The sequence below is a fragment of the Pararge aegeria genome, chromosome 15 (genome assembly GCF_905163445.1).
Source record: "Pararge aegeria chromosome 15, ilParAegt1.1, whole genome shotgun sequence".
NCBI lineage: Eukaryota > Metazoa > Arthropoda > Insecta > Lepidoptera > Nymphalidae > Pararge > Pararge aegeria.
In genome coordinates this window covers 3922762-3933135 of record NC_053194.1, presented here as the reverse complement: position 1 = coordinate 3933135, position 10374 = coordinate 3922762, and the positions used below count along the sequence as shown (strand labels likewise).

The 10374-nt window shown below is 37.0% G+C and overlaps 2 protein-coding genes across 2 annotated transcripts in view; one reads left to right on the top strand and one right to left on the bottom strand.

The window, feature by feature from the left end:
- Window positions 1-215: 215 nt before the first annotated feature.
- Window positions 216-1877, top strand: LOC120629739 (succinate dehydrogenase cytochrome b560 subunit, mitochondrial-like). The gene is made up of 3 exons (XM_039898752.1): window positions 216-368; window positions 444-676; window positions 1496-1877. The coding sequence occupies exons 1-3, from the start codon at window positions 346-348 to the stop codon at window positions 1780-1782; spliced, it is 543 nt and encodes a 180-aa protein (XP_039754686.1). The 5' UTR covers window positions 216-345; the 3' UTR covers window positions 1783-1877.
- LOC120629737 (transferrin) overlaps window positions 1815-10374 on the bottom strand; it is a 28658-nt gene continuing 20098 nt past the window's right edge. Inside the window, exons 7-14 of the mRNA XM_039898741.1 lie at window positions 9108-9312; window positions 8476-8638; window positions 7487-7613; window positions 5807-5991; window positions 4814-4977; window positions 4059-4154; window positions 2943-3205; window positions 1815-2073 (exon numbers count right to left, since the gene is read on the bottom strand). Coding sequence (XP_039754675.1) covers window positions 1981-2073; window positions 2943-3205; window positions 4059-4154; window positions 4814-4977; window positions 5807-5991; window positions 7487-7613; window positions 8476-8638; window positions 9108-9312 — 1296 coding nt within the window. The 3' untranslated portion in view covers window positions 1815-1980. The remainder of the gene's footprint in view (window positions 2074-2942; window positions 3206-4058; window positions 4155-4813; window positions 4978-5806; window positions 5992-7486; window positions 7614-8475; window positions 8639-9107; window positions 9313-10374) is intronic.

Here is a 10374-nt window from a genome sequence, read left to right as displayed (position 1 = left end):
TTTTATTTACGGTACTTGGCTAACTTTGCAGATAACTAAAAAGTATATTACTTGTCTTAAAAATCAATTAACTATTATAATACTTTACGTTTACGTTTTTTCGTCTAAAATCAAAACAATAACTTGTTATTCTACTAATTTATAGCTTACGTTGTAAACGCATAAAAGCACATTTTTGAACAAGCTGTCAAATGTCAAGTGTGAAGTGTCACCAATTGTCATATCCAGAGAAATCCGTAGTGGTGGTGTGATTTATTTTGAAAATAAATATTGCAATATTTAAGTTTGCCATTCACCTGATAGCCGTTTATTTGTTATCGGTATATCGTACCGTAGTTAATTAAAATGGCTTTTTATTGCTGCGGCAGGTATGTTTTAATTTTTATTATTATGTAATATCTGTAGCCGTATTATATAGTATTTCAATGTTGACGGGTTTCCAGATTAGGAAATACTTCGCTACTGGGGAATTTCGCGAAATTCCGCACAGCGTTAGGCAATGCGACGTACGCTCAAGCTGCGTCCGTCCCTAAGATAACATTTAAAAAGTTTGAACCTCCGAAAGATGAGCACCACGATATTAGAAACGAACGTTTAAACAGGCCATTGTCGCCCCATCTCACCATCTACAAGTTCCAGATAACGAGCGTACTGTCAATTACGCACAGAACTGCAGGTACATATCATTTGTAATTATTTTATAACAGGTTACCAAAACCAGATTCGCCAGGGGTTGTTGCCCCAGATTCAAATTTTAACTACTTAAAAGTTACTGAAGACTACCATAAATCGCTTTTTTCTCTTCCATTATATGGGTAAGGAGTGAAAAAATTTGTTTGCTTTGATTTACACACAATGCAATAGACTTGTGCTGCAAATTACGTTCTTAATTCACTGAAAAAAGGCTACAGTAATATTTTATTACAATTAAGTGTACATAGCTAAACTAGGAGCTAACTACTTCACATTAAACTAGTAATTACATCATATTTTCTATGATCAGATGACCTGTTGCCTGTAAGCGTAAATAGCATAGTGTATCTTATTGTTACAAGCGCAACAATATGCTTTTTGAAAAAAATATACAATGCAACTAAGAAGCTATGATGGTTGTCACATGTCCACAGAAGTCCTCCTAATTTACTAGCTAATCTTTTTGTACAAAATATGTCATGTGCCCAAAGGTATTTGTCCGATAATATTGTCTGATTAATATGTTTGCATTTACAAATTGGATAATAAATAGTCAGTTTCAAACAACTTCCAACTTAAATTTATTATAGTAAATTGAGGAAAGAGGTAACATTAAAATTTTCCTAATTATCTTTGTCATTATTTAAATATCATTTTAATGGCATGCTTTTTATACAATTGGCTTGGAGAACTTGTTTGTGATGAATTATTTATGAGCCTAAGTAATAAATTTCTGGGCATACGCATTCTAGAACTCTCTAAGAACTTTGCAGCGGAATATCAACGTTTAATTTTGTTTAAGGTATTATCTTAACTGGATATGCAACAGTACTTGGTCTTGGAGCATTGGTCCTACCCCACGATGTATCTCACTATATCACGATGATTGAAGGATTAAATCTATCTCCAGCTACTATCTTTTTAGCTAAAGTATTTCTTGCTGCTCCGTTTGGTTACCATTTTGCAAACGGAATTAGACATCTGTACTGGGACACAGCTAAAGGTTTAACTATCAAAGAAGTTTACTCTACAGGCTATGCAATGTTAGCAGGTACTGCTGCTATCACATTGTTCCTTGCAGCATTATAATTATGACAGGATAGTAGGAAAAATAGAAATTGTTGACTTTTTGGTATTATTATTTATTCTCAATTTAAGCAAATAAATCTTATCGAATAAACATTGTTGCGTGTTTTATTAATTGGACCTATATTTTTGGTCTTCCTTTTTTAGTATTGAATAACATAACATAACTGGTAAAATATGAGCATTAGTAATATAAAATAATTAGGCCACCCCACAAGTCTTTAGAACTTCATAGATATTTTTGAATTTTTCAAAGTCAATCTTCTCTGTAGTTGCTAGTCCTTTTGCATTATTCTGAAAAAAAAAAGTTTTGAAGTTTAGGGTTTTCTGCATAGTATCAGATACAAATATACCTAATTCATGTAAATGTATGGTTGGTTGTAATTATTAATGTTTGTCACTTTATATTAAACGAGTTGTTCATATTTTTGCTATCCCTCAATCTGATATTAATGCTGTTAATTTGTATATATTTCCTACATATGTGAACTGTCCCTGTATGTCTTACCAGGAGAAAAAGTCTGATAAATCTGTCTCCTGTAGGGCTTGCATGCGTGCCACAAGATAATAATCTCTACCCGTAACTTGTATTTTTTAATAGCAATAAGCAAGATAATTGTTTGAGATAATTTTCTTGTGATGCACATGCTAGACTTACTGGATGCAAGCTATCTCTGTGAAAATTCGTTAAAATCAGTGCAGTAGTTTAGCCAAATGTGGCTAACAAACAAATAAAAAACACTTTCCCATTTATAACCATAGTAAGGAAGTATGGATATTTGTAATATAATTTTATAACAAGGAAAGATTTATTTATTTGTTGATAGAATGAGAATGAGATGGGTTTAGGCCGTAGTCTTTGGCAAAGTGCAGATTGGCAGACTTCACACGCCGCCGCTGAGAAAATTATGCGGAACTCTCAGGCAGGCAGGTTTCCTTACTGTTTAAAGCAGAAGATATTTTCCTTTACTGTTTAAAGCAAGTGATATTGAATTGCTTAAATCAAGAACGCACATAACTCCTGAAAGTGGGTGGTGCGTGCCGGGGCTAGAACACGGTCTCCACGAAAGGTAAGCCCACTAGGCTATCACCGTTTACTATTAAGGAATATATATACCTAACGATAATCGTTAAGTCGCAATATTTTGTCAGAAGATACTTACGTTGAAAATGACATTGTTATTCTTGAGGAATTCCCCATAGATATTGAACAGGTCACTTCTGTCAGCAAGCAGTTCCGCTAAGCTTAATGGTGTGTGGGCTATAGACACATCTGACAGGAAGTCCTTGGCGGATAACCAGGTTCTTGTCGGTGCCAACGCTATGTTGCAAGTGGCGAAGTTTGCCAGACTGTCGCGACCACCGGCGTCTCGGTTCAGGCAGAGTAGTTCATACTGTGACGCGTCAAAGTTGGATAGATCCGCACCTGCGGGAAAAAAGCTCTTAGTTTGGAGCCTACTTAGTTTATAGTAACGAGTGTAGATAAATAATTAAACTCTTGATAACTATAACTTGTGCCAGATATTTAGATTGGCATTTTAACAAATGTGCTAGTAAAAATTATTCTTAGTTTAATTAATTATTAAATAGTTTGCAAGGAATAATTAAAATTATACTTCATACGCAGCTAATGTTCATAACATTGTGTCGGTGGGTTTTCTGATATAGGTACCAAAATAAGGGTCCATTTTCGATAAATTTCAGTACACAGTTAGATTAACGTCGAAACGAGTCCAGGTCCGATTCCTCGAAGGAGGCACCCTTAGGTCGACGTCCCACACTTCCCCCCTTTGTCGTCGAGCCCTGATCAATTGCTATCCATATCTACAGAAAAGAGTAGAACGAGGATAGCACTACTCAAATATACCTGTCACCTATAAATTGTTATCCATATCTACAGAAAAGAGCAGAACGAGGATAGCACCACTCAATTATACCTGTCATCTATAAATTGTTATCCATATCTACAGAAAAGAGAGAACGAGGATAGCACCACTCAATTATACCTGTCATTTATAAATTGCTTTCCATATCTACAGAAAAGAGCAGAACGAGGATAGCACCACTCAATTATACCTGTCATTTATAAATTCCTTTCCATATCTACAGAAAAGAGCAAAAAAGGATAGCTCTACTCAATTATACCTGTCATCAATAAATAGCTATCCTTATCTACAGAAAAGAGCAGAACAAAGATAGCACTACTCAATTATAACTGTCATTTCTAAATTTTGTATAAGATTATTGATCATTAATTTTGGACTTAAGACGAGACTTACTTAGCACGAAAGCAACATCAGCTCGATTCTCTTGAAGGCACAGCCATGGACTGTTGTTGGATGAACATTGCTTCTTCAGTTTGGAGACGTCGTCACCTGTCAGATAATTAGAGTTTAGTTTTATTGTAGGTCAGAAGGTACATTGTTCCTACACATACGAGAAAGTGACCGATTACTAACAAGGGTGTAGTATAAAGATGTAGCGACGACTAACGACCTCCCTAAAGCAGTGGTGGTCTTGTCAGTGGCAGGTTCCGGTCGCATATGAGTGATTATGGATTTCTGGCTTTTCTGTTGGGACTTCAAAACTTCGAGAGACCTTTCCGTGCCATTAATGATTTGCTATCGGGGATGAGGGGTAATAGGATGAAGACGGAGGTTGCTAAATGGAATCGGAAATGGAAACACCAGCTTGACGGACGCACTGAATTTAGTATTGTTTTGGGAGTAGGTGAACCACAATGTTACGATCTCATCATCACCACTTCAACTAGCTGACGTCCACTGCTGGACATAGGTCTTTTGTATGGGGTTCTAAAACTACGGTTTTGGGCCGCTTGTTTCTAGCGGATCCCAGCGACTCGTCTGTCCACCTCGTTCGGGGCCGAACAAAGCTGCGATTACCCGTGCGTAGTCGCCATTCCAGCACCTTGGGACACCAACATCCACCAACTTTGCGACTCTTCTACAGATATTAATATTGCTAACCTCATAAGTACCTAACCTCATAATACCCATAATCCTTGATACATTACCTCTTGGATTATTTTCTGGCTTGTCAACTCCAGGTAGACATGACCCTGAGAAAAAGTCACCGAAGTTCTTCACGCATTGATCGGAAGATATCTTTCTCTTGTTGATGAGATAATACAGTGGAGCAGCAAATCCTCCGAAATTGCCGTAAGAGCTGTGACAGGATCTGAACAAAAATACCACTGAATTATTCAAATTTCCTTGTTTCACTGTAAACTAATATAACAGGCACCCCAGTACTTTTTAGATACTTGCAATGCTAATAAACAACCTGTTCTGATAAACAGGTGCGTTAAAACTTACAACAAAAATAGCAAAAGTATTTGTATAAACCTGAGATACAGGACCTTGTATAAACAGTCGTTACAATACGCCCTTTTACTCTGACTCTACTCCGATAGCTTTCTCAGACTTTGACTTCAAACTACAATTACAACAAAAACTGTCTAACTGTATGGCCAAAATCCGTAAGCTTTTTGAGTTATTGAACACTTTTTAATTATAGGTAGGTATACTCAATTTTTCTAACTTGTCTTATATTGTAAACAATCATTTCATTACTTTTTAGTGTAAAATATGTTTTGAAAATATAAAAAAAAACAAGTGTCATAAAATAAATAAAAATAAACAGATTTTCTTTTCGTAAGTGTGTTTTTATTATTTTCTTAAAAATTTCAACATTTGAAAAGTAACGAAAAGATTGTTATAAGACAGTTAACAAAAAAGACTAAGTATCCTGTATAGAAATAGTACCTACTTATGATACTTTACAAAATAATCAAAGTCTGTGTTTTTCGCAAAGTATTCAAGTCTCCGATATAAAGGTGGTTTGAAAAAAACCCAATCATATTTCTTCATCTTGTTTTTATCTCAGATGGTTGGTACTTACCATCGTTTATCTACCATCAGGGGAAATTATAATTAGCTTGATTTTCATAAAAATAATTCAAAGGATTCCTAAGGGTCAAGATCAAAGAATTATTCAGGCCGCTCACCGTTTTCCTTTCAAGTCATCAACGTTATTAAAGGGAGTGTTTTTCTTAACAACTGCCACGGCGTAATTGGGTGTTTTTGTCGGTCCGTACACTTCATGGAAGACTGGGTGAAGGTTGAACTCCTTAGATGCCGAGGCCACTCGTATACCATCCACAGCCGCTAAGTCGGATCCATTGTCTTGGACCTATAGGTATAATGAGAAGTAGATTAATTTACTACATTTCTCAAAACACTTACGTTAAAAGGACGGATGTGCCAGTCGTTAAGAAATAGTTTTTCACTTAAAAATGTCGTTAAATTAAATAGTTTCAATCTTCACTACCGTTTTATTGTTTCAAATATTCATTATCTAATTTAAACTTACCTATATACAAGTAGAAAAAGTTTAATCCATTTTGGTTTATTCATTACATTTACACAGAATCCCAAAATGTAGACGTTGTAATAGTTGACCAATTTCTCAATGGTGATTTCGTAGAGCAAAATAAAGAAGAGGAAAATGCGCCCGTAATGATATTACCACTGGTAAGCCTTAGTAGAACGCAATGTTTTTTGTCAACTTGATTGGTTGATTTGTCTCAGTCGCCTCAAAATATAGCCAATAAAAATTGGTTGTCTGTAAAGTCGGCTTACTGACGATAGTTGAACATGACAACGTCGTAAGAAAATACTGATGAAATGGTTGCATTTTCAAAAGAAAATTTTAATTTTGTTTGTTTGATAGATATTATCGTTGCTATAAACAATTGACACCACATTCACTTTTCACTGCACTTCATCCTTGCCGAAAACATGTAAATGTATTATTGTATAGAAGCTGTCCACGCGGACGCATCGCTCACTCAAGTAGGAGAGAGACAGATGTCGAACGCGGAGGCCGACTGGGCCTCTTTGTCGCTCGTTCCGCGCTCTCGCTTGCACTTCAAGCCTTGAATGGAACGCCTCAGAGCGAGGTAACGCCGCATGCGTTGTGTTTTTTTCGTGCGTGCAGTCGGCTCCATCGATTTATAAGACGTTGTCACGTCAAAAAAAAGAATTAAGTACATAGCGATTGGAAATCTAAATATATCATCACTTAATGCTGCTAAGTCCTCAACAACCGGTGCCTGGTCAACTTTCGTTCGTAAGGTTGGGGGTATGGCCAAATCACTGAACGTGGTAGGACCGGAACCGATCATACCAATACATTTCAGTGAGTATTAAACATAGCTACATAAACAAACGCAATCCACATACTCAGAGCTATGGATTAACGAAAATAAGTGTAAACACAAAGGAGGCCTTTCCAGACCTTAACATACGACTGACAACCAAACTACTAAAACTAAGTCGGAACAAACTAAGGACGGTAGTTTGCACTATAACAGGTCATTGCCAACTAAACAAACACCTTTTCTTTTAGGTATAACCGACAGTCCTCTCTGCAGGGCATGGAGGCAGATAAAACACCGACTCACGTATTGCTACGATGTAGAGTAGCAGAGCAACGCGCATCATAACTTGGCTTCCCAGCATCACTCCCTGAAGCTTCTGGAGTGAGCTCTGCTGGCTGGAGTGACCCAGCGGGGAGCCGTACCAGTGGCACTACGTACAACGGAAGGTTCCGGCCGACCAAGTACGGAGACAAGCCCAGGGAAAGAAGAAGGTTGGGGTATCTGAGTGCAGGAAAGCTTACTTACACTTTTGAGACAGGCCTCTTCCGATGGTTCCTGGACGCAGTCAAGCCTGGGGCGAATATCGCGACTGAATGCGAACACCGACATCGAACGGCATTTAGCCAACTCCACGTTTGTAGTAACGCATAGCCTAAACAAGAGACGAGGATGTTTAGTTTAGTGGTTATATATGTATGTGTGAGTAGGCACATACCTACTACATAAGTGTAAGTTAAGAGATATAAGCTTTCCAGTCATTTTGAAATCCGACAATTAATTTCGCACAATAATTATTGTATTTTCGTAAACTTTTTGCTCATACTTTTATTTATTTAAATTGTGATTTATCTTTTTATTTTTTACGGTACATAAGTACTCGTATTTTATATATTCGGGCATGCATTTAAACCATTTTGTCGTTACTTTATAAAAGCAAATGGTCAAATTAAACCACAAATGATTCCAGTAGGTACTTATAAAGTACATAAATACTTATGAATTCAAGAAGTGATGAACCTAAAAACTGCATTTAAATTGGTCCTACGGTATCGGCCCCGAGGGTGGTACGATGATACAAATAGACAGACAAACCATCCAATTTATCACACCCTTTTTAGTCTCCAAAAAAAATACATTAGTTAAGTAAGTATATAGATTCCACTTCCATTCGCAGAAACCTTGTAACAGCATTAAACAGGAAAAACAATATTTGTGTTATTATAGTGGTTTGTAAATAATGGCTAGTCTATAGTCTACCTATTATGTGTATTTATTTTTGTTTTTGTGCAGTTGACCTATTATTTTATCAAGATATAATATTATAAATACGACGGGGTTTCGGTCTGCTCTCCAAGCATAACTTGTGAGGTAGGTATTAAGTTATGATCATTTTATTAATGGACCGAGCCGTGATTCAAACTCAGGAACTCGTTATCCGTATTCCAACAAAATAACCACAAGATCAACGCGGCATTCAAAGTTTAATTACTAGCTTTCAATAAATTGTAACCTACCTGACGACAGGTTCTGGCGGGCCATGCCCTCTCTCGATGACTTCTGTGTAGTTGGCCTTGCTCAAATAGTCGACAGGTTTGATGGGGATGTTGTCAGCTACGTGGTGGATCTTGTCGGATAAGCCTAGGACTTTTGTGAACCATTCTGGCTTACTTTCAGCACCTAGAGACGAAAACTGGTTATTATATTCCCTTTCATTCCATTATCTTGATGAAGCATGAACCTTTTTAGTGGGAGCCTTTGGCCGTGTCGACAAAGACGTGCTGTCAAGAGTCAAGTTATTTTGAATTCTGGAACGATATACGTAGGACAGATTAGAGCTATGGGTTAAATACAACTGTCATACCCCCAATTAAAGGTTAGCCCACTACCATCCCAAACTGCATACTCAGTGGCACCGGGCAAGGTTTAGTCAAGGGCTAACTTGTAGTTGATTAAAAAAATCCTATATCCAATTCCTTTAATCACAACCGTCAAAACATAAAACTTGCGTAGAGAGCGTATTTTGGAAGTTCGGCGTGGTATGGTTTATAAAAATTCTAGTAATTGTAAATTGCACCGTTCAGATTTAGACGTATATGTTTGCCAATTATTATTTTTGTATCATGGATAGGAAACTTTTACTACTTACCAGCGTTGGACAGTTGCTTTATCTTCTCCCTTAAAGGTGACAAATGTGCCAACACATCGTTATGTCCCAGCAAGCCTTGCCAGGGTCTGGCAGCCCAAGAGCAAGCCTTTTCCCTGACTGGTACTTTAGATCCGTCCACGCAAAGATAAGCGAACTCATCAGGGTGCTCTGGTGACTGGCTAGCTGGGGTCGTTCCAACTGGCAGCTGGTAAGAAAATGTTCCAGGTATAAATTCGGAGGGCATTATAGGGTCTTATTTCTCATTACTACCTATCAATCCCATTAACGCCCCCCACTGGAACTGGTCTCCTCTTAGTTTCCGCACGATGTTTTCCTTTATCGTTAGTGGGATTTACCGCCTTTTTTTAAACCGGTTACAATAGAAAATAAACTTACAATTAATTTTTTATTACTGCAGGTACACAAATAACACTAACTCTAGATTATAACTTTCTCAAACAAAGGATTCTCTTATTATTATTTTTAAAGGTTTTCACCTATGTAATTCCGCTTTCGAACCTTTATTTTAGCTATTAGAATTTAGTTTGGATAAGCTTCTATGGAACCCTTTTAAGGCTTTATAGTCCCAATAAAGCCTCGAAGTGTCGGGGTAAAGTGGTTTTTATAAAGGTCATCTAAAAACACTACAATCTATAGGGTGCGGTTACTGTACAGTTTTCTAAAACTAATGGACTTCACTGTTGTCCCATTAATTTTTATTAAGTACGCTTTACTTGGTTTTAGTTGGTTAAATAATGATTTTTCTGTTTAGTCACTGACAGACAATTTATTTTAGTTAGTGCTACGGGAAAATGGGTTAGGTCGAGAGTAATTAATTAATTAGTTGATCTAACTAAAAAACATTTTTACTAGGCTACATTAAAAATAAAAGAAATAAATACGATTAAAGTTAATTGCATATTAGGAAACGGATCGCACACCATATGCGTATCAGTAGCACAGTCAGTAGGGCTGAGGGCGGCTTTTATTCCCACGTTTATGATCATCGGCTGGCAAATTGTGCGTTGCTAGTACAAAAGCGACCCCATTCAATAACTTTTTAAATTGTTACCAACTGATCGTCTTCATGTACAAAAGGCATCATTTGACAGGGCCGATCATATATTTATCCCACGTAATGTATGGAGATAATTAGGAGCCATTGTAACTGTAAGGAAAATTACTTTTGTCACAGTTGCTAACCAGTAATTTATAGCGACATAGCAACGGCTTGCAATCAAAAGTCATGCTCAGCATGCAACGACGA

Bases quoted from the DNA above. Each gene is read 5' to 3' on its own strand.
- LOC120629739 (XM_039898752.1), top strand. From the start codon at position 346: ATGGCTTTTTATTGCTGCGGCAG. The intron at 369-443 runs GTATGTTTTAAT...ACGGGTTTCCAG, and splicing joins GCTTTTTATTGCTGCGGCAG to ATTAGGAAATACTTCGCTAC. The intron at 677-1,495 runs GTACATATCATT...ATTTTGTTTAAG, and splicing joins AATTACGCACAGAACTGCAG to GTATTATCTTAACTGGATAT.